Source organism: Oncorhynchus kisutch, linkage group LG1 (genome assembly GCF_002021735.2).
Source record: "Oncorhynchus kisutch isolate 150728-3 linkage group LG1, Okis_V2, whole genome shotgun sequence".
Taxonomy (NCBI): domain Eukaryota; kingdom Metazoa; phylum Chordata; class Actinopteri; order Salmoniformes; family Salmonidae; genus Oncorhynchus; species Oncorhynchus kisutch.
The window spans coordinates 28,941,475-28,965,759 of NC_034174.2; the positions used below are offsets into that span (position 1 = coordinate 28,941,475).

Below are 24,285 nucleotides of genomic sequence, written 5' to 3' on the forward strand. Positions count from 1 at the left end.
ATGTTGTGAAGGACCCCCTGCTTGGCACAGCGCATATGACTCCCCAGCAAGAGCGCACAGCGAGCAACTACTGTGCCACACACACCAGCACTCCATTCTCAAATAGCGCCACCGGCACTAAAAACGCTTTGATGATTCTAGAGCAGTGCGTTGTACTCCCTCACATCCTCGCAGTTATCCACTCCTCAACTCCCTAAAATTCCTTAAGTACCGCCCTCCAAAATCAACACAAAGAGAAATTGCATTACTTTAATAAAATAAATTCACATTTAATTACAAGTGATTGTAAAGAGAACAATAATTTCCCTAAATGTCATCATGAACCCATGTAATGCAAATGAATTGTATTTACACTTATTTCACATGTATTTACAAATGACAATACACAATATCAATCCAGAGGTTAAGCAAATAAAGTCATGGAAACATTTGGACAGCAATGCCTCAACCCAACAAAAACTCCTTGAATTTACAAAGGCTGCCAACATGTTGTTATTGAGAAAAAGATAGCACATTTTTAAGCTATAAAATTACCTTAAATACACTTTGACAGCTCTCAGAACATCCAATGAATAACAAAATATCCGTATCATTAATTTGGTTGTTAGGAGCTCATGTTCACATGAAAATACTGCCACTTTCTGTAATTACATGTTTTAACCCCTCAATAAAGTGCCAAAAATTCCCTGCAACATTTTAGCTTCTCAGGCAATGATCATCACAATTAAGTGAATAATCTCAATTGACCTAGTGGCAGTGATGAAAGGAGGAAAATCTTGGGATTCAAAAGGAAGACAAAACACAAACCCATAGAAAAGCCACTTTCATGTAGCCCCTGGTAACAAACACCCATGTTTCTCCTGCAATAGAAATTAAACCAGGTTGGTTACATTTTGAACGAGCTATGCTTTTTATCACTCCCACCTCAAGGCACATCTACCATATATTTGTGAAGCATCACCACAGATTGCTATAATTACCCTGGTAGCACAGCACTCGCAAAGCATCTCTTCACCACTGAAAGGGGCACCTTGTTGTCATGGTAACCATTGGGATGCTGTAAGTAAACAGCAGGGTACTAATAACCTGTCTATAAATGCAGTTAGTAGAGGATCTCACTTGCATTGACAGTCAATCTGCAAAGAGGACACCTCTACCACTGACAAGTTTGTCTGTTCTAATACCATAACTATAATTTTGGCAGTGATCTGCAAGAACACAAGATGGTGCAAAGTACGGTTGTATATTCAAAAAAGGAAGACATTTAAACATTGAGGTTACTAAGCGATGTTATACTCTACCCTGTTTTGACATCCTTGCTAAAATAGGCTGCCAAGTTTTCAAATCAATCCAAGCCCACTGAAACTGATCTTAAAAACTCCTCCCAGTACAATCTGCATATCAATCATCATGAGTCGGTGAAATCAACCCCTCACAGCTAGCTGGACCTCTCCAACTTGTACCGGAAACAGTTCAACCTGTCCCATAATCAGACTTCAAAAGGAGAGTGATGAGATCATGAAGGCGTCACAGGAACATGATCCAGGGTGGTGTTTTTTTTGTCTAGTGGCACCTCGTACTTGAAGACCACACTGAAGAGCTTGCCTCCCAGTCGGTCAGCCAGCCAGGAGTTCTTGATGACTGCCATCTTGAGGCTCTCGCAGCTCAACAAGGCGTAGTAGTTGGTGTGGATGGCCCGGCCCATGCCCTCAATGATCACCAGGTCTGTGTGGCGTTCCCGCACAACCCCAGCCAACACCTTGTCCAAACGGCTGAGGGGAGAGAAATTATCATATTTACAGGAATAACCTTAAAACGTGTATTAGAAGAAATTACTTAGTAACTACACTGAACAAAGATATACATGTAGCATCCAACAATTTCAAAGATTTTACTGAGTTACAGTTCATAAGGAAATCAGTCAATTGAAATACACCGCTCCAAAAAATAAAGGGAACACTTAAACACAATGTAACTCCAAGTCAATCACACTTCTGTGAAATCAAACTGTCCACTTAGGAAGCAACACTGATTGAAAATACATTTCACATGCTGTTGTGCAAAATGGAATAGACAACAGGTGGAAATTATAGGCATTTAGCAAGACACCCCCCAATAAAGGAGTGGTTCTGCAGGTGGTGACCACAGACCACTTCTCAGTTCCTATGCTTCCTGGCTGATGTTTTGGTCACTTTTGAATGCTGGCGGTGCTTTCACTCTAGTGGTAGCATGAGACTGAGTCTACAACCCACACAAGTGACTCAGGTAGTGCAGCTCATCCAGGATGGCACATCAATGCGAGCTGTTGCAAGAAGGTTTGCTGTGTCTGTCAGCGTAGTGTCCCAGAGCATGGAGGCGCTACCAGGAGACAGGCCAGTACATCAGGAGACGTGGAGGAGGCCGTAGGAGGGCAACAACCGAGCAGCAGGACCTTTACCTCCGCCTTTGTGCAAGGAGCAGGAGGAGCACTGCCAGAACGCTGCAAAATAACCTCCAGCAGGCCACAAATGTTCATGTGTCTGCTCAAATGGTCAGAAACAGACTCCATGAGGGTGGTCTACTTTTTGTCTACTTCCGGAGCCGACAGAGATGGCCACCTCGCTTCGCGTTCCTAGGAAACTATGCAGTTAGTTTTTTTACGTGTTATTTCTTACATTAGTACCCCAGGTCATCCTAGGTTTCATTACATACAGTCGAGAAGAACTACTGAATATAAGATCAGCGTCAACTCACCATCAGTACGACCAAGAATGTTTTTCGCGACGCGGATCCTTGCGGCCACCATTGTTCCTGTTCCCAAGAAAGCGAAGGTAACTGAGCTAAACGACTACCGCCCCGTAGCACTCACTTCCGTCATCATGAAGTGCTTTGAGAGACTAGTCAAGGACCATATCACCTCCACCCTACCTGACACCCTAGACCCACTCCAATTTGCTTACCGCCCAAATAGGTCCACAGACGATGCAATCTCAACCACACTGCCCTAACCCATCTGGACAAGAGGAATACCTATGTGAGAATGCTGTTCGACTACAGCTCGGCATTCAACACCATAGTACCCTCCAAGCTCGTCATCAAGCTCGAGACCCTGGGTCTCGACCCCGCCCTGTGCAACTGGGTACTGGACGCCCCCAGGTGGTGAGGGTAGGCAACAACATCTCCACCCCGCTGATCCTCAACACTGGGGCCCCACAAGGGTGCATTCTGAGCCCTCTCCTGTACTCCCTGTTCACCCACGACTGCGTGGCCACGCACACCTCCAACTCAATCATCAAGTTTGCGGACGACACAACAGTGGTAGGCTTGATTACCAACAACGACGAGACGGCCTACAGGGAGGAGGTGAGGGCCCTCGGAGTGTGGTGTCAGGAAAATAACCTCACACTCAACGTCAACAAAACTAAGGAGATGATTGTGGACTTCAGGAAACAGCAGAGGGAACACCCCCCTATCCACATCGATGGAACAGTAGTGGAGAGGGTAGCAAGTTTTAAGTTCCTTGGCATACACATCACAGACAAACTGAATTGGTCCACTCACATAGACAGCATCGTGAAGAAGGCGCAGCAGCGCCTCTTCAACCTCAGGAGGCTGAAGAAATTCGGCTTGTCACCAAAAGCACACAAACTTCTACAGATGCACAATCGAGAGCATGCTGGCGGGCTGTATCACCGCCTGGTACGGCAACTGCGCCGCCCACAACCGTAAGGCTCTCCAGAGGGTAGTGAGGTCTGCACAACGCATCACCGGGGGCAAACTACCTGCCCTCCAGGACACCTACACCACCCAATGTTACAGGAAGGCCATAAAGATCATCAAGGACATCAACCACCCGAGCCACTGCCTGTTCACCCCGCTATCATCCAGAAGGCGAGGTCAGTACAGGTGCATCAAAGCTGGGACCGAGAGACTGAAAAACAGCTTCTATCTCAAGGCCATCAGACTGTTAAACAGCCACCACTAGCATTGAGTGGCTGCTGCCAACACACTGACTCAACTCCAGCAACTTTAATAATGGGAATTGATGGGAAATGTAAATATATCACTAGCCACTTTAAAAACAATGCTACCTTATATAATGTTACTTACCCTACATTATTCATCTCATATGCATACGTATATACTGTACTCTATATCGTCGACTGCATCCTTATGTAATACATGTATCACTAGCCACTTTAACTATGCCACTTTGTTTACATACTCATCTCATATGTATATACTGCACTCGATACCATCTACTGTATCTTGCCTATGCTGCTCTGTACCATCACTCATTCATATATCCTTATGTACATATTCTTTATCCCCTTATACACAGTGTAAGACAGTAGTTTTGGAATTATTAGTTAGATTACTTGTTGGTTATTACTGCATTGTCGGAACTAGAAGCACAAGCATTTCGCTACACTCGCATTAACATCTGCTAACCATGTGTATGTGACAAATAAAATTTGATTTTTGATTTGATTTGATGAGGGCCCGACATCCACAGGTGGGGGTTGTGCTTACAGCCCAACACCGTGCAGGACGTTTGGCATTTGCCAGAGAACACAAAGATTGGCAAATTCGCCACTGGTGCCCTGTGCTCTTCACAGAAAGCAGGTTCACACTGAGCACATGTGACAGACTTGAGAGTCTGGAGACACCGTGGAGAACGTTCTACTGTCTGCAACATCCTCCAGCATGACCGGTTTGGCGGTGGGTCAGTCATGGTGTGGGGTGGCATTTCTTTAGGGGGCTGCACAGCCCTCCATGTGCTCGCCAGAGGTAGCCGGAATGCCATTAGGTACCGAGATGAGATCCTCAGACCCCTTGTGAGACCATATGCTGGTGCGGTTGGCCCTGGGTTCCTCCTAATGCAAGACAATGCTAGACCTCATGTGGCTGGAGTGTGTCAGCAGTTCCTGCAAGAGGAAGGCATTGATGCTATGGACTGGCCCGCCCGTTCCCCAGACCTGAATCCAATTGAGCACATCTGGGACATCATGTCTCGCTCCATCCACCAACGCCACGTTGCACCACAGACTGTCCAGGAGTTGGCGGATGCTTTAGTCCAGGTCTGGGAGGAGATCCCTCAGGAGACCATCCGCCACCTCATCAGAAGCATGCCCAGGCGTTGTACGGAAGTCATACAGGCACGTGGAGGCCACACACACTACTGAGCCTCATTTTGACTTGTTTTAAGGACATTACATCAAAGTTGGATCAGCCTGTAGTGTGGTTTTCCACTTTAATTTTGAGTGTGACTCCAAATCCAGACCTCCATGGGTTGATAAGTGTGTGATTTTGTTGTCAGCACATTCAACTATGTAAAGAAAAAAGTATTTAATAAGAATATTTCATTCATTCAGATCTAGGATGTGTTATTTTAGTGTCCCCTTTATTATTTTAAGCAGTGTACATTCATTAGACCCTAATCTATGGATTTCACATGACTGGGAATACAGGTATGCATCGGTTGGCCACAAACACCTTAAAAAAAAGGTAAGGGATTGGATCAGAAAACCAGTCAGTAGCTGTCGTGAACACCATTTGTCTCATGCAGCGCGACATCTCATTTGCATAGAGTTTATCAGGCTGTTGATTGTGGCCTGTTGTCCCACTCCTCTTCAAAGGCTGTGCGAAGTTGCTGGATATCGGTGGGAACTGGAACGCGCCGTCGTGCACGTCGATCCAAAGCATCCCAAACATGTTCAATAGGTGACATGTCTGGTGAGTATGCAAGCCATGGAAAAACGGGGACATTTTCAGCTTCTGGAATTGTGTACGGATCCTTGCGACATGGAGCAGTGCATTATCATGCTGAAACATTTATGACATGACAATAGCAGGATCTTATCACGGAATCTCTGTGCATTCAAACCGGAATCGATAAAATGCACGAGTTTGTTGTCCGTAGCTTATGCCTGCCCATACCATAAGAACTGGTACATTATTGATACTGACCCACAATTGAAACCCATTTTTAAATATCCCCGATGTGCTCAATGCAGCTTTACGTACAAAGGCAACTCATTTACCCACCCTCATACAGGACAAATACTTAAGATCAAGGGCCTGTTTACCTGCATGTCCACCAATGTTATTTACATGTTGAAAATGTCCTTGTGGTCTGTCTCACATAGGGAAAACCCGTAGAAGCCTTAAGACACAGATCAGTGAGCACTGCAGCAATATACGGACATGAGACAAAATCTGGTTGCTGATCATTTTGTACACGCTGGAAGCCTATTAGCTCTCTGAGATACATTGGAATAGAAATGGTCAAGATGTCACAGGGGAGGGGACATTGAGAGTTAACTTCTTCAAAGGGAATCTTTCTGGATCCACAGGCTGAACACACTCTCCTCTTGGCCTTAATGGAGGAGTTTGACTTGAAACCGTTTTTATAGTTTCAATGTCTAAATAGTTTTTTAAAATCCTAATTGAATATTGTATGTATATTACTGTAAATATTGATCACATTCCCTGTGTATCATCATATATTTTGATCCATTGAATGTTAATATTGTGAAACTACGTAATATACAAATAATGACCTCCTGTTTCAGGAAGTGATGTCACTCAGTACTGCCCCTATATATAGGACCTTCCACCCTCACCTGGGATATGGATGTCTGATGAAGACCGAAGGGTCGAAACGTTGTTAATAAATACCACCTTGGAAGCATGAGTGCGGCGTTTTCCTTTCTGCTTTCGATGAGTTTGCCTACAACTCCAGCACCTGTGGAAAGTACCTGGATGCGCACATGTTCTTCAGCTTTGGTACATGCCCATACCATAACAGAGTGCCCAATGGTGGCGGTAGGGTTCATAATGTCAACATCAGCAAACCACTCACCCACACAACACCATATACTGTGTATGCCATACGCCCGGTACTCTTGAAACCGGAATACATCCGTGAAGAGCACACTTCGCCAGTGGCCATCGAAGTTGAGCCTTTGCCCACTGCAGTCGGTACCAACACTGAAACTGGAGTCAGGTCAAGACCCTAGTAAGGACAACGAGCACTCAGATGAGCTTCTCTGAGACTGTGTCTGACAGTTTGTGCAGAAATTGTTTGGCTGTGCAAACTCTGTTTCATCAGCTGTCTGGGTGGCTCGTCTCTGACAGTCCCGCAGGTGAAGACGCAGCCGTATGTGGAAGTCTATGCTGGCGTGGTGTGAGGCCGGTTGGACGTACTGCCAAATTCTCTAAAATGACGTTGAAGGTGGCTTATGGGACAGAAATTAACATTCAATTCTCCGGCAACAGCTCTGGTGGACATTCCTGCAGTAAGGTTGTTTTTAAACATAGTTACCAACAGGTATGTAAACGTTGAAATAGAATTCATACATAGGAAATACAACAAACCTTAAGTCTAAGCACGGAGAGCTGGAGCCACTCTGGACTAGCGTTAACCTGTCCTCCTTCACAGCAGACCTGAAAAACAAATTAAATGGCATTGAAATGGTGGGAAAGGATCACTGTACCCATAATCCAGTCACAAATGCAGTGCTAAAAGACTTAAATACTCACTGTATGACTGGATCCATTGCTGCTATTCTTTCAGTCAAGATCTGCAGCTCATTGTTTGTTACATCATTCAGAGCAGGGCTTGAGTTGCTGGCAAGGACTACCTGGAAAACAGCAAATGCAGGGTGTCAAAGGCCCAAAAATATCATAAAGTGGAAAAAAGTTCATCTTGCTTCGGTCATGTTGTTTTATTAAATCTAGTGTGTATTTGAAGGGGTGGTGAAGGTGACAGCTTTTCAAGATATTAGGGGGTGGACAATGTGGTTCCTTACCTCCGTTCCCCTGCAGAGAAGCTCTCTGACAAATGGGAAGACTCCCAGTATGATGTCTATTCCACTATTATCTACGAAAAATAATGCACACTTATGAGGTGGGCCCTGCAAAAGAAAGCCAGTAGGCATGGTATTCAATTACTGTTCAACAGCATAAAGTCATACACATCTTTGTGACATATCCTAAATTGAGATCCAGGCACAGAGCTTCCTTGGAGCTTAAGTTAGGATGTGGCCCAGAACAAGAATACAGCTAATATAATCCAAATTTAAACACTAATGTCAGAAAACAGTGTAAATTCTTACATTCAGTCTCTCGAGCCATTGGTCATAGTTGTCGATAAGCCACGGCCGCTCTATGGCGAAAACATGACTGTCATTATGTAGCCTAAGTAGGTTACAGCAGCAATATAAAATGCAGGATCCATTTAAATATCCAAATGTTTTCCCAGTCAACAAGAGCTTTCATACCTTCCAATTGTCGTTTCGCCTGTTCAAAGCCAAACTCCGGATCAGACTCCAGAACACTAAGTGAAAACGTGAGCGACAGTCTTTGTTCATTCAAAATTGCCATATAATTCTCAAGAATAAACACTTATATATATATATATATTATAGCCAGAATTAGTCATAATCCTCCATAGTCCCAAATTAAGGAGTGCAGACTCACTCTGAAACAGCCTTGGCTCCCCAGTCAAAGACGTTCCCAGCCAGGAGGCCCCTGACCAGGGCAAACTGCCTCTGCTCCCAGCTCAGCTCCTCCAGGGACTTGACTGCCTTCTGGAAGTACTTGAGGGCCATGTCATTCTCCCTCTGCTTGATCTGTGGAAGATGAAGACAAAACTGAGACACAGAAGCTTCCATCTTCTCACAGCTAATCCACCACATTAGCAAATCATATAATGACACACTAATCAAGGCAAGTGGACATGAAATGACATCAAAATGCACCCAAGACCACATGTGTAAGCTTCATCATTAGATTACCAGAAAAAGAGAAGCACTGGAGCATGTATTGGGAACCGTGAACAGAGGAAAAAGAGTGCTATAGAATCCAGTCAAACCTTCGAGTAGGGGTCAGGGAAGTTGAACTCGTTTAAACAGTGTTCTCTTGTGTCTAAAAGACTTCTGACAGTGAGGGATCCATAAGCACTACAGGTGAGAAGAGAAGTACTCTACATTAGCAGACAAAAACACATACAGATTGCACAGGAAACAGTGAGACTTCATGTACTAGAGTCAATTTCATCCACTACTTGGGAGGCCTTCGGAGATATGCATCTACATAAATGATCAAGAAACAGCTCTAACAGCCTTTAAAAAGGATCTGCAGCTGTGGCTCCCCTTACAAAGGCTGGTGGCGGAGGGTCTGCAGCTTGTGCAGGTACTTGTGCCGGAACTTCTCCGCTCGTTCAGCAGCCTCTGGTAGATCAGGCTGGCTGGCCACAGCTCTTTTTACCACCTGTCCAAAGCACATCACCAAGATCGGCAATTTTAAAAGCAACCAGGTTGAGGACTCGCTGTGTGTGCAATGCAATGTGTGTGTATTGATGAATAGACCAGTAGAAGATGCTCTGCCTCTTACCCCATCCAGGGCCTCCTCAAAGCAGTAGAGCCAGTACTCCCGTGCAAGGGCATCCTCTGAGAGGTCCACTGTGTCTGGGATGTAGGAGGATGGGTCCTGCAGCAGGGGCAGATTCACCAGCTGCCTCTCCAGACGATCCATCTCCAACATGTCAAACTGGAGCCGGACAAGAGACACACTAAGCACTGCAAATAGTGCTGGGCTAATGCACTCATGCACACATCAAAAGTAAAACCAAAGCAACCAGACTCCTTCAAACGTCACAAAAAATGCCAATATATCCATTTTCAATACACCACCTAGTGGTCAGTGAGCTGACAATAGCATGTGTCAAGCTCCATATCACTCAGGGACAATTACACTGTCAGTGCAGTCGACACACATCAAAGTTGAGATGTACCCTATACGGAGTCCTCACACCTATCAGTGCCTTGAGTATGCTTTTAAGTTCAGAGTCTAAGGTGAACAGACCTACTATTCTCCAGTGTCACAGGTGACTTTAAGGTTGGTTATAACACATCACAATTCAAAACAGACTGCTAAAAGCAACACTTCAAACGCTGTTAAACAATGCAATGTGAAAGGAAAAGGCTGGCATTTGGCAGTTAATGCAACAATTGTCTCTGAAACCTTACTTAACCCAATGTGAATGTTAGGGCAGGTGTAGAGCTACAAAGCCAGAAGCATGAGGAAATATTTAGCCCTAATCAAAACCACTACACACAGAGCATGAGGAAGTACTTACGGGAAACTGAGGAAAGGGTTACAGTAGGTAAACAGATGTAAGATATGGTGGATATGAAGAGAAGAGATGAAAACAATCAAATATTAGATGAAATGATCAATGAAGGTTGTTGTCACACCAGGCCTGTGGATTTTAAAAAGGACAGCGGTGGTGACATTTCCACAGAAAATATCAAATCTACAATCGTCTCAGAAATCAGATAAAAGGGTGGTGGGGTGAATTGCTAAAATGGTTAATGAAATGTCACCAAAATTAAATGGCAACAAGTGGGTTATGAGCGCACCCTAGTGGTCCAAAGCTGACCTTAAGGTATTTTCTTCTACAAAGGACTTACTGTTCCACTGCGTGCACGTTGCATGGGGTTCAGGTCTGGAGAGGTACTCATCAGGCCAGAGCTCCCAGCATAGTTCTCCCCCCAACTGTACTGGTTAGGATCTAGATAAAGTGACAATTATAATACCGGTGAAAATGACTCAAAAAGAAAGAACTTCTCATCAACAGGAAAATGCAAATCAAACAAAGAGTGTAATAAGGCATGACTGCCAATGCCACTTTCTGTCATGAAGAAATTCCATAGAGGAAAACATCGACTTACTGTCTTCCTCTGCTCCCTTGAGAAAGGCACCAATAGTCCCCAGATAGCCTTCATGTCTCAGGAACAGTGCCTGGACTTCACCCTGCAAGAAATTGAATATGTCCGTAAAGTCAGAAGGAACCATTAACTCTCATTACACTTGCAGATTGTATCATGTAAAAGTAGCCTAAGGGGACAATATAATCAAACCTGTCATGTCAATGTTTAAGTTTATTTCTAACTGCCCACACAAATGTCTCCATCTGAAAATGTAAATAATTTACCTGTGAGGTGAGTTCTGTTAGGTGGGGTTCTGTTACCTGCTGCGTAACAGAACCCAAAGACATTGAATTTAGGAAAAAGGGTATATTTCCATGCTACTGTGTAAATACAGCAAGGCAGATTTGATTGCTGGTTTTCAAGCCCTGAGCCAGGCCCAAGTGACATATCCCTGATTTTAGTCAGCTGACATCAGATCAAGCTCTTTCAGGGCTAAATCTAGAGCTCAATCAAATGTACCTGAGAGCAAAACCTAGATTGAGAAAGAAATGCTTGTTTAGGAGGTACATTGGGGGGCTTGCCTTGGTGAAGAAGTTGATACTATAAGTGATGGTGTGCATAGTGACAGGGTGTCCTCGTATGAAGAAACCCCCAAAGTAGACCCTGGTCAAGTTGTGGAGCCGGGCATAGAGGCAGGCCAGCTGCCCAATGTCATTGCTGATCATATGGAGCAGGCTCTTAGCCATATCTTCTTTAGAGAACTCTAATTTTGGAGGAAACAAAAGTATGTCAACATACAGCCAAGTGAAGATCCAGAAACATGGAGTCACTCTAGACAACAAGCCAAGGTCCCATTGAAGTAAGTACAGTGTTGGTTTATGTATTGACTGTTTGTCTCAGGTATGATTGGCATTACATTAAAAACATTAACTATCTAATAGAGTGAGTGAATGAGTTGCTTGCTTTGCCTCCATGGCTGTCTGCCTCGTCTATTTCGCAACAGTAACCACACAGCCTAGAGGGGACAAGGCCACAGTAACTGGGTTAGAAGTCATCAATCTGTTAGTGCTAAACAGGAATGTAACCTACATTACAGTATATGGCAGTGGAGGCTGGTGTGAGGAGCTATAGGAGGACGGGATCATTGTAATGGCTGGAATGGAACGTATCAAACATATTAACTCCGTTCCATTTCAGCAATTACAATGAGCCTGTCCTCCTATAGGTCCTCCCACCAGCTTCCGCAGGTAGATTGCATGCCAGGGAGTCCGCTCCTGAAGACAATGAAACAGGTTATGGGGCCAAAGAATAAACATACTGCAAGGGCTCTGTTCTCTCTTTACCTTTGTCAGCCGTAGCAGATTTTCCAAAGCTGCTTGCGATAAGGTCCCCAGTCAAGCCCAAGGACACATAAGATCCCCCGTAGATGTCTTTGACTAGCATGTCAACACTTGTGTGCTGCCCCTTCGAAGCCAACTGAAGTAGTTCATCAAATCTCTAGGAGGTGAGAGCAGGAGGACATGGGAGTACAGTAGTTTTAAAAACAGCACTTTAACCCAGATAGCCAAGCTATTTTGTAACATCCATGTTTTTTTCTGGATCAAAAATGGGGCTTAGGTGGTTAGCGTGGCGATTGGTGCAGTTGCCAACCATGTTTAAGAGGCCCTCCTGTTGACACAATCACTGACATGAACCCTGCAAAATAAATACTTGCACACACCAGATTAGCTGACCAAAGCCAATTAAATGTTAGTTTTTTTATGCAAGATTGTATGTACAGTGCATTCAGAAAGTATTCAGAGTTACTTTGCATTTCTAAAATGGGTTAAATGAAATTTCTCAATCTACACACATTAACCCATAACTAAAAAGCGAAAACAGTATTTTGAAATGTTTGCAAAAAAAATACAGAAATATCTTATTTACATAAGTACTCAGACCCTTTGCTATGAGACTCAAAATTGAGCTCAGATGCATCCTGTTTCCATTGATCATCCTTGAGAAGTTTCTACAACGTAATTGGAGTCAACCTGTGGTAAATGAAATTGATTGAACATGATTTGGAAAGGCACACACCCGTCTATATAAAAGTTCCCACAGTTGACAGTGCATGTCAGAGCAAAAACCAAGCCATGAGGTTGATGCAATTGACCATAGAGCTCAGAGACAGGATTGTGCTGAGGCACAGATCTGGGGAAGGGTACCAAAACATGTCTGCAGCATTGAAGGTCCCCAAGAACACAGTGGCCTCCACCATTCTTAAATGGAAGAATTTTGGACCCACCAAAACTCTTCCTAGAGGTGTCCACCCAGACAAACTGAGCAATCAGGGGAGAAGGGCCATGGTCAGCGAGGTGTTCCAACAATCCGATGGTTGCGCCAGAGTTCCACTGTGGAGATGGGAGAACCATCTCTGCAGCACTCCACCAATCAGGCCTTTACGGTAGCGTGGCAAGACGGGAAGCCACTCCTCAGTAAGAGGTATAACAGCCTGCTTGGAGTTTGCCAAAAGGCACCTAAAATGACTCTCAGACCATGAGAAACAAGATTCTCTGGTCTGATGAAACCAAGATTGAACTGGTTAGCCTGAATGCCAAGTGTCACATCTGGAGGAAACCTGGCACCAGGTTGGGGATGTTTTTTAGCAGCAGGGAATGGGAGACTAGTGAGGATTGAAGGAAAGATGAACAAAGCAAAGTACAGAGAGATCCTTGATGAAAACCTGCTCAGGACCTCAGACGGGGGCAAAGGTTCACCTTCCAACAGGACAACTACCCTAAGCACACAGCCAAGACAACACAGGCATGGCTTCAGGACAAGTCTCTGAATGCCCTTAAGTGGCCCAACCGGAGCCCAGACTTGAACCCTTATCGATCAACTCTGAGACCTGAAAATAGATGTGCAGCGACACTCCCCATGCAACCTGACAGAGCTAGAGTAGATCTACAGAGAAGAAATGGGAGAAACTCCCCAAATTCAAGTGCCAAGCTTGTAGTGTCATACCCAAGAAGACTCGAGGCTGTAATCACTGTGCTAAAAGTTCTATAAACCCGTTTTTCTTTGTCATTATGGGTTATTGTGTGTAGATTGATAAATACATTTTAGAATAAGGCTGTAACGTAACAAAATGTGGAAAAAGTCAATGGGTCTGAATGCACTGTACATGACTTCTCTGTCAAGTGTGATAATGTGATTGGCTCCATTGATAATTGTGTTCATAGGTTGGAAATCAACCTAATAGATGTCACTAGTCTTCAAGCACGCCTGTATGAATAAGGCAACCGGTCCTGATGGCATCTCTGCTTTTCTTCTAAAAACATGTGCAGAGGAATTTACTCCGGCTTGGTGCCCTATCTTTCAGAGGTCTCTAGACTCCCATACAGTCCCATCTCTGTGGAAAAAGGCCATCACTCCAGTCCCCAAAATAAAATAATGACTATAGACCTGTTGGTCTGACCATCATAATGAAGTTCTGAAAAGATCTGTATCAATTTGCCTATAAGAAAAGTTGCAGGACTGATGATGCAATCAACACCATCGTGCATCTCATTGTTAAGAATCTGGAAAACCCCAAGGCCTGTGCTAGACTGCCATTTATTGATTTAAGTTAAGCGTTTAACACAATACAGCCACACGTCGTACTCAGAAAGTTAAAGCAGATGGGTATTAACCCCTATACCATAAGGTGGTACCAGTCATTCATGACTAGCAGTACTCAACAGATTAGTTAACAGTACCCTCTCTGAGGCTATAGACATTAGCATGGGGGCCCCGCTGGGTTGGTGTGAGTACACCCATCTTATTCACTCTGTACACAAATGAATGAACTAGCAGTAATCCTGATAAATATATTGTCCAGTTTTCTAATGATACTGCCATTCCTGGTCTGATGTCTAAAGATGCTGATAATACTGCGTACAGGTCAGATATTCAAACAATACAAATTGGTGTTTGACCCCAATGGTGTTTCACCCCAAATCTGTCGGTGACCATGTGCCTGTGGTTGTCAACAATGCCATAGCACAGGTTAGTTTGTTCAAGTACCTGGGTGTACACATGGACAATATGCTGAGCTGGAAGGGCCAAGTAAAGGGCATGCTGCAGAGTCCAACAACACCTCCATTTCCTACGTAGACTCAAGGTTTTTGAAGTTGACCATAAAATAATGCTCTGTGGCCTCCCGAGTGGTGCAGTGATTTAAGGCACTGCATCGCAGTGCTAACTGTGCCACTAGAGATCCTGGTTCGAGTCCAGGCTCTGTCGCGACCGGGAGACCCATGGGGCGGCACACAACTGGCCCAGCGTCGTCCGGATTAGAGGAGGGTTTGGCCAGCAGGGATGTTCCTGTCCCATTTCACACTAGCGACTTCTGTGGCATGCCGGACTCATTGCACGCCGACAGTCACCAGGTGCACAGTGTTTCCTCCGACACCTTGGTGCGGCTGGCTTCCGGGTTAAATCGGGCATCGTGTCAAGAAGCAGTGCAGCTTGGCTGGGTTGTGTTTGAGGACACACGGCTCTCGAACTTCACCTCTCCCGAGTCCGTACGGGAGTTGCAGCAAATGGGACAAGACTAATTACCAATTGAATCCCATGTACTTCACTCTTAGTATCAACTCCTCCCCTCAGGCAGATGCGATAGGGTCCCTCAAATACCTAAACCGCCATAAGGCTGAGCTGTGTTAGTACACCACTGACAGAATATGGGAAAATGTAAAGTATTATGCATGTGCCTATATGAGCAGTATAAGGGTAACATGCAATGTATGTATTACACTGAGTATAAAAACATCAACACCTGCTCTTTCCGAGAGACAGACCAGATGAATGCAATGATCCCTTATTGATGTCACTTGTTAAATCAGTGTAGATGGACAGGTTAAAGAAGGATTTTTAAGCCTCAAGAAAAATGAGACATGGATTGTGTATGTGTGCCATTCAGAGGGTGAATGGGCAAGACAACAAATGTAAGTTCCTTTGAACGGGGTATGGTAGTTGGTGCCAGATGCACCAGTGTGTTAAGAACTGCATGCTCAACTGTTTCCTGTGTGCATCAAGAATGGTCTACCACTCAAAAAAGGACATGAAGCCAATTTGACAACTGTGGGAAGCATTGGAGTCAACATGGGCCAGCATCTCTGGAAAGCTTTGAACACCTGGTAGTCCATGACCAATTGAAGGTGGTAGTAAATGACTGTTTAATGGCGTCAGACCAAGGCTCTGCATCGGTCCTCATGCTCCTAGACCTTAGTGTTTCCTTTGACACCAGTCACCACACTCTGAGAGATTGGAAACCCTAATTGGTCTACACGGACAAGTTCTTGCCTGGTTTAGATCTTATCTGTCGGAAAGATATCAGCTTGTCTCCGTGGATGGTTTGTCCTCTGACAAATCAATTATATGTTGTTTCGGTGTTCCTCAAGGTTCCGATTACACCATCTATACACACACAACCATTCAAAAGTTTGGGGTCACTTAAATATCCTCGTTTTTGAAAGAAAAGCAAATATTTTGTCCATTCAAATAACATCAAATTGATTCAGAAATACAATGTAGACATGGTTAACTGTGTAAAATGACTATTGTAGCTGGAAACAGCAGATTTTTAATGGAATATCTACAGGCGTACAGAGGCCCATTATCAGCAACCATCACTCCTGTATTCCAATGGCACGTTGTGTTAGCTAATCCAAGTTCATAATTTTAGGCTAATTGATCATTAGAAAACCCTTTTGCAATTATGTTAGCACAGCTGAAAACTGTTCTGAAACTGAAGATCTCGTACAACACGGTGTACTCCTCCCTTCATAGAACAGCGCAAACTGGCTCTAAACAGAATAGAAAGAGGAGTGGGAGGTATTTTCTTTCAAAAAACAAGGGCATTTCTAAGTGACCCCAAACTTTGAACAGTAGTGTATATTCTACATCTTGGCGATGTCATTCGGAAACACAATATCAACTTTCACTGCTATGCAGACGACACACAGCTGTACATTTCGATGAAACATGGTGAAGCACCAAAATTACCTACCCTGGAAGTATGCGTTTCAGACATAAGGAAATGGATGGCGTCAACATTTTAAAACTCAGACAAAACAGAGATGCTAGTTCTAGGTCCCAAGAAACAAAACAGATCTGCTGTTTGATCTGACATTTCATCTTGATGGTTATAAAGTCATCTCAAATAAAACTTTAGGAACTCGGCGTTACTCTAGACCCTGATCTCTTTTGACGAACATACAAGAGTATGTGGACATCCCTTAATTTGTGGATTCAGCTATTTCAGCCACACCCATTGCTGACAGGTGTATAAAATTGAGCACCGCCATGCAATCTCCATAGACAAACATTGGCAGTAGAATGCCCTTACTGAAGAGCTCAGTGACTTTTAGCATGGCACAGTCATAGGATGCCACCTTTCCAACAAATCAGTTCATCAAATATCTACCCTGCTAGAGCTGCCCGGTCAACTGCAGGTGCTGTTATTGTGAAGTATAAATGTCTAGGAGCAACAATGTCTCAGCCGCAAAGTGGTAGGGCACACAAGCTCACATAACAGGACCACCAAGTGATGAGGTGCATAGGGCGTAAAAAGTATCTCACTACCAATTTCAAAACTGCCTCTGGAAGCAACGTCAGCACCAGCAAGAACTGTTCTTCGGGAAAGTCATGAATATGGTTTTCCTTGGCCGAACAGCCTCACTTCAACCTAAGATCAGCATGCACAATGCAAAGCGTCGGCTGGAGTGGTGTAAAGCTCGCCGCAAATAGACTCTGGAGCAGTGGAAAAGCGTTCTGTCTTGATGAATCACACTTCACCATCTGCCAGTCCGACGGACGACTCCGGGTTTGGCGGATGCCAGGAGAAAACTACCTGTCCGAATGCATAGTGCAAACTGTAAAAAGTTTGGTGGAGGAGGAATAATGGTCTGGGGCTGTTTTTCATGTTTCGAGCAAGGCCCCTTAGTTCCAGTGAAGGGACATCTTAACGCTACAGCATACAATGACATTCTAGATGATTTTGTGCCAACAGTCTGGGGAAGGCCCTTTACTGTTTCAGCATGACAATGCCCCCATGCACAAAGTGAGGTCCATACAGAAATGGTTTGTTGAGATCAGTGTGGATGAACTTGACTGGCCTGCAGACCCCTGACCTCAAATGCTCCCCCCCCCCCCCCAAGTGTAATCTGGCCCAGGAGTGCGAAGATGAATGGCCATTGCAGTCTCTGCCTGGCCGGCTCTCCTCTGGGATTCTCGGCCTCAGACCCTATTACTGGCCTTCTAGCACTCTTCCATGCCATCCCTAGGAGTCTTTTTTGCTAAACTTGACTCGAGTGGGTTGAGTTACTGTCGTGATATTCCTGCCTGTTTTTGCACCCTCTCGGGCTTGTGTAGTGGAGGAGATCTTCGTGGGCTATACTCAGCCTTGTTTCAGGATAGTAAGCTGATATCTCTCGTGGTGTGGTGGCTGTGCTTTGGCAAACTGGGTGGGGTTATATCCTGCCTGGTTTGCACTGTCTGGGGGTATAGTCGGACAGGGCCAGTGTCCCCCGACCTTCCGTCTCAGCCTCCCGTATCTATGCTGCAATAGTCAATGTGCCGGGGGGCTAAGGTCAGTCTGTCCTATCTGGTGAAATTCCTGTCTTATGTGGTGTCCTGTGTGAACTTAAGTGTGTATAGTTTTTTTTCCTCCCTCTCCCCCCCCCCCTCCCCTCTCTTCTCAGCTATAAAAAGCCAACTGACATTTACTCCTGAGGTGTTGACCTGTTGCACCCTCTACAACCACTGATCAGAAAACCAGTCATATCAGGTGTGACCCCCAGGGCCTAACATTAACTTTTTGGTCCACCAGCCAGTGTGGCATGTACAAGATTCTTTTTACTCGCCAAAATATATAGATTTTTTAAATAAAAACATTCTGATGCCCATGCTTTTTAATGTTCCTAAAACAAGAAATGTGGTATGTTAAATTTAATTACATTTTGTGACCAGTCTTGTAATCAAAATATCAGAGACAAATGTTTAAGTCAGAGAGATTACCATGGTAACGAGGCCACTGGAGTCATGTCACATGTCTGTCTGAGATCTGACTATTAGTTGAAGCAGCAGACTCAAACTAACGTTGAAAAACAACCAAGCTTGTGAACAAAACAATGTAAATAGACAAAACAAGGACAAAGTCTCACTTTGTAGACTTTAGTAAATTAGACCAAGTTTTATGCCTGTGCTCAGCACCTCCAAAAATCTAAAGTATCAGCACTTCACTCAGTGCGCACAGCTCCCCTGCCAGGCAGTGGTGAGATGTAGGATGAATAATTATTTGTTTAATTATCAGCTATGAAACAAAACAGCATAAATACATTGAAAACAGCTACTGCAGCATTTTTCTAACTAACATAAGATTGCTGAACAATTTATCAAATGGGCACCTGGACTATTTACATTGACACCAGCTTTATTTTTACACTGCTGCTACTCACTGTTAATCATCTATGCATAGTCACTTTGCGCCTACCTTCAAGTACACATTTCCACAACTAGTGGTTAGGGCGTTGGCCAGTAACCGAAAGGTTACTGGATCGAATCCCCGAGCTGACATGGTAAAAATCTGTTGTTCTGCCCCTGAGCAAGGCAGTTAACCCACTGTTCCCCAGGCGACAAAGACGTGTGGGACTGCCTTAATCGACATCCACCTTTCTGATTCAGAGGGGTTGGGTTGAAGGCATTCAGTTGTACAACTGACTAGGCATCCTCCTTTCCCGTACCTGTACCCCCGCACATTGACTTGGTACCGGTACCCCCTGTATACAGCCTCTTTAATGTTAACTTTTTTTTATTTTTTACTTTAGTAAATATTTTCTAAACTTTTTATTGAGCGGCATTGTTGGTTAAGGGCTTGTATCTAAGCATTTCATGGTAAGGTCTACCTACATCTGTTGTATTCGGCGCACTTGACAAAAAAACATTTTATTAGATTATATTTTTAATAATAAATGTAATGCTCGCAATGTAGAGCCATGGAAATTGACCGCCTGACAACGTGTCTGGTGAAATAGACATTCTTACCCGCCAATACTTAAATCTACCCGCACTTAGCAGGTGTTAATTTGATGCCCTAGTGGCCACCATTTGCCTCATGCAGTGTGACATCTCCTTCACATAGAGTTGATCAGGCTGTTGGTTGTGGCCTGCGGAATGTTGTTCCACTACGCTTCAATGGCTGTGCGAAGTCGCTGGATATTAGCATGAACTGGAACATGCTGTCGTACACATCGATCCAGAGCATCCCAAACATGCTCAACGAGTGACATGTCTGGTGAGTATACATACCATGGATGAACCGGGACATTTTCAGCTTCCAGGAATTGTGTACAGATCCTTGCGACACAGGCCGTGCACAATCATGCTGAAACATGAGGTGATGGCGGTGGATGAATGGCACTACAATGGGTCTTAGCATCTCAACACATTTAGATTTTAGCAATTTTGCAGACGCTCTGATCCAGAGCGACTTACAGTAGTGAGTGAAAACATCACTTTTTTTCCCGTACCAGTCCGAGGGAATCGAACCCACAATCCTGGCATTGCAAGCGCCACTCTACCAACTGAGTCGCAGGGGACCCCTCATTACAGTATCTCTGTGCATTCAAATTGATATCAATAAAATGGAATTGTGTTCATTGTCTGTAGCTTATGCCTGCCCATACCATAACCCCACCGCCACCATGGGGTACTCTGTTCACAACGTTGACATCAGCAAACCGCTCGCCCACACAACGCCATACACGCTGTCTGCCATCTTCCTGGTACAGTTGAAACCGTGATTCATTCGTGAAGAGAATTTCATCGTGCCAGTGGCCATCAAAGGTGAAAATTTGCTCACTGAAGTCAGTTATGATGCCAAACTGCAGTCAGGTCAAGACCCTGGAAAGGATGATGAGCATCCCTTAGTTTGTGCAGAAATATTTTGGTTGTGCAAGCCCAGTTTCATCAGCTGTCCAGGTGGCTGGTCTTAGACACAGGTATAGAAGCCCGATGTGGTCCTGGGCTGGTAATACGTGGTCTGCGGTTGTGAGGCCAGGAGGACGTACGGACAAATTATAAGACGAATGAGGCTTATGGTAGAGAAACTAACATTAAATTCTCTGGCAACAACTCTACTGGACATTCCTACAGTCAGCATGCCAATTGCACGCACCTTCAAAACTTGACAGATTTGTGGCATTGTGTAGTGTGACAAAACTGTACATTTTAGAGTGGGAATTTATTGTCCCCAGCACAAGGTGCACATTAATAATGGGCATGCTGTTTGGACAGACTGCCCGTCCAAGACCTTTCCACACAGAAAATCCCCTGAACCCTATTCAGAACGAGAGCTTGTAAGTACAGAGGGCAGTCTTCCTGATAATAAAAATAAAAGTTGCAGTAATGTCAACTGGCAAGATATTAGACAAGAACCAACAGAAAATAAGACTATACATTTCAGTTCATTTGAGTAGCCTGACTTTTTAAAAAGCCTATTGCTTGAAGTGTCAGCATGGGGGTGAGGAGGGGTTTTACCTTTGTTTTTGTGAGCAGAGCGCCAAGGCCCCAGAACGTCCCCCCACCTATGGAGCTTCCTCCAACACGCTCAAATGTATCCTCTGATTCAACCTGTTTGGAAATAAATATTGTTTGTTGAATGAATTGGTACATAGGCCACATGTCACACCAGATCTAGATGAGTGTCAGGCATTAGTACCTTGATGATTGACACCCCTGAGCCGATGTTGATGAGCAGGTAAGGGAAGATGTCAGGGTGAGTGTTCTGGAAGCGGAATTCAGAGTCTGCATGCTTGACATAGACAAAAGCCTCGTGGGGGATGTTCCTCAGCACAAAGTTGCAGCCCTTAATCAGGCATGTCATTTCATCCTCCTTGTCCACTCTTGTCAAAACATGAAGAGCAGCTACATTATAATAAGCTCAACCTTATACCGGTCAAGCTGTCTTTAAAAATAAAGCTGTTTTAGATTTTAACAAAATACCTCAAAACATATTCCTTTTCTCACCTGAGCTTCAGTTTCTTCTCTATGAGATCTTTGAACTTATGAGCCCCTCCACCGGTGGCTTTGATGACTTTGGTGTCAGTGTTGACCAGGTGGTCTTTGATAAAGTCCAGGCAGGTTTCAATGTAGGCATTTTCAAACTTGATGAAGTGAAGGCGAGCCAAGATCTCCTCCTGCATTGAGATCTCATAGAGGGGGTCATCCTCAGTGTCCTGGTAAAGATGGACACAGATAAGGAACCAGACCAAATCTGCAGACCTGAGACCTCCAGGGCAACCTGAGTGGGCTCAGTAAGACGTGTAAGTCTACATATTCACTGTCCCAAGGTACACAGCCTTTTGAAGCCCAACATCATGAATCAGTGGCCTATATGTCTACCACAAACCCCACACTCAAGCAATCCCATATTGGCTTCTCTCTAATTAACACAAGCTTAGTTAGTTTACATTTCTGTAGCTACATTCACACACCTTTATCAGGTTTCCCCATTGGAGACCTACGACTACACAGTACAGTGTGCTGAGAGATAAGAACAACTAATCTGGCACGAGTCCTCCAGGCTTAAACACTGTAATAACACTAGTAACACTGCATAGCAGTGCACTTGGGCAGCAAATCACTTTTGCCCCTCAATTGAACACTGACATTTGATGTTACTGTTGCCGAGTAAATAGCACACTACACGTTGAACGCAAGCTCTTATTTAACTGTGTCCTCTGCTCCATTGGAGCTAACGTTTGTTAGGGACAGTGTTGCAAAGTTTATTGACACCACATACCTTTGCAGTATGGTCGAATGACCGTACTTTCGCTACTTTGTGTTGAACAGTGGAGTAATAGGCGAGTTTCGTCAGAGAGCCACCTGTGGGAGGAACAAAAAGGTTTCTGCAGTCTCACGTGAGATAAATAAATCCATCAGTCAACTATTGACAACTCAGCCACTCTGGCGCAGCGGTCAAATTAGCTGGTTAGTTAGCTAGTTAGCTACAGGTTTCTCAATTGCCTATCTAGCCCATAAACAAACGCTAATTAGCCAGCTAACATTTATGTGGCAAACCAGTGGCGCGAAGGTAACTTCGCAACTACTGGTAGCTAACTGCAGTACTTAAATCAGCTAGTTTAGCTAGCCAGCCACACGTCGTTGCTTGCTAGCCTCTTGTGTGCCTGCTGTGTTGTCAAAGTAACAAGACAAGTGAATATATTCAAGTAGCGATCTAAATATTAACTTAGTGTATACCTATGTCTATTGCGAACCTCTTTGCATTTTCCAAATTCCTGAAGATCTCATTGGGTGGAAGAGTTATGCTTTTATCCATGCTGTGACTACTCCTGTCTACTCTCTCACTTTCCGCCGCCATCTTGTGTTGCGCAATGACGTTCAGGTACAAATAAATAATAATCCCTCAATGGAAAAATCTCTGGGGCGTTCAGGAGGACGCCACGTTTTAGAACGTTCAGACATGTAGAACAATGAATTGGTTCTATTCATGGAATTTCTATCTGCAACGTTCGATAACGTTTGGCAACTGAACATGGCCCTGGATTTCTGTGATAATGTGGTAGGTCATCTCTGGTCTTCTGTGATATTTTCTGTAAACCTACATATATACACATAGGTGAACATTTGGTAAAACACGAAGCTATTCGGCACACATTTGATGTGCAACTAAAATCAATATCATATCATCATAAACCTCCTGCATGTCATGCTGATGTGATGGGAATATCTTCATAACAAAATGGTCATTTGCAAGCATTTAACGTTTAGGCCTACGCCTACACAATTATTGAACTGAAATGTAAACTATCATAGTAATGATAAGAAAAAGTAAATAAAGAACAAGAAAAAAAAGTATTTCATTTGATTGTTTTTGAATTGATTAAAATTGTCTCAATGAGACACTGCAAAGTGATTATACATCACAAACAGAAACTTGGAAAAATCTCCAAGACATACTCTAACAGAGTATGGGCTGCCAGGTGGAGTATGGGGATATTGCCTACATTTACTGTCTTTACAAAAGACACACCGGATTGTTGAAAATGAACAAGAGTTTTGAGAAAGTTTTTCTTCAGTATAGACATATTCAGGTAATGTATTATGATCTTAAAACAGATAAGTTTTTGCTTATCACAGAGAGTGATGATTACAGGTATAATAGGCTACCCAGTTCAGGTAAATCATCCTCACATGAATAATGATGCTGTAGTTTAGGTCCATTATTATCAAATGGATAACTGATACATGCTTCATATAAGATGCTCAATATTATGTCAATCTTTATCAATACACAAATATAGTGGAAACATTTGCTTATTCTCTAAGCTTTGACCTTAAAACATATCATTAGACAATCACAAAAATATTGGTAATTTTAGGTAAAAGTCCTCATAGAGGACCTCGTATTCAACACATATTTCACAAAACATAAAGGTTATGATGTCAATTATATAATGCCATCACAAAACAAAAATCTAATTTTCATGGGCAATTGTCTTAGAATAATATAATAATAGTATAGGCCATTTAGCAGTACAACTTC

At 43.8% G+C, this 24,285-nt stretch overlaps 1 protein-coding gene across 7 annotated transcripts; it reads right to left on the reverse strand.

Moving 5' to 3' along the window:
- Nucleotides 1-235: 235 nt before the first annotated feature.
- LOC109896490 (4'-phosphopantetheine phosphatase) lies at nucleotides 236-23,121 on the reverse strand. Of its 7 annotated transcripts, none has more exons than XM_020490752.2 (21): nucleotides 22,980-23,118; nucleotides 22,522-22,604; nucleotides 21,747-21,955; nucleotides 21,439-21,622; nucleotides 21,258-21,350; nucleotides 12,041-12,194; nucleotides 11,279-11,460; nucleotides 10,982-11,020; nucleotides 10,719-10,800; nucleotides 10,458-10,558; nucleotides 10,124-10,129; nucleotides 9,379-9,534; nucleotides 9,143-9,255; nucleotides 8,858-8,945; nucleotides 8,464-8,615; nucleotides 8,265-8,320; nucleotides 8,100-8,149; nucleotides 7,794-7,898; nucleotides 7,525-7,625; nucleotides 7,360-7,428; nucleotides 236-1,772 (listed from the first exon to the last, which is right to left on the reverse strand). In XM_020490752.2, the coding sequence occupies exons 1-21, from the start codon at nucleotides 23,098-23,100 to the stop codon at nucleotides 1,517-1,519; spliced, it is 2,400 nt and encodes a 799-aa protein (XP_020346341.1). In that variant the 5' UTR covers nucleotides 23,101-23,118; the 3' UTR covers nucleotides 236-1,516. The 7 variants fall into 7 exon arrangements, with proteins under 7 accessions (XP_020346341.1, XP_020346364.1, XP_020346352.1 ...); XM_020490775.2 differs by having other exon boundaries at nucleotides 22,997-23,094; XM_031815141.1 differs by lacking the exon at nucleotides 236-1,772 and adding an exon at nucleotides 5,365-7,220 and having other exon boundaries at nucleotides 22,980-23,119.
- Between the last annotated feature and the right edge of the window lie 1,164 nt (nucleotides 23,122-24,285).

Coding starts and splice junctions, on each gene's coding strand:
- LOC109896490 (XM_020490752.2), bottom strand. CDS start 23,100: ATGGCGGCGGAAAGTGAGAGAGTAGACAGGAGTAGTCACAGCATGGAT. Junction 21,351..21,438: donor CAGGGGTGTCAATCATCAAG/GTACTAATGCCT, acceptor ATTTCCAAACAG/GTTGAATCAGAGGATACATT. Junction 10,559..10,718: donor CAAGGGAGCAGAGGAAGACA/GTAAGTCGATGT, acceptor CACTTTATCTAG/ATCCTAACCAGTACAGTTGG.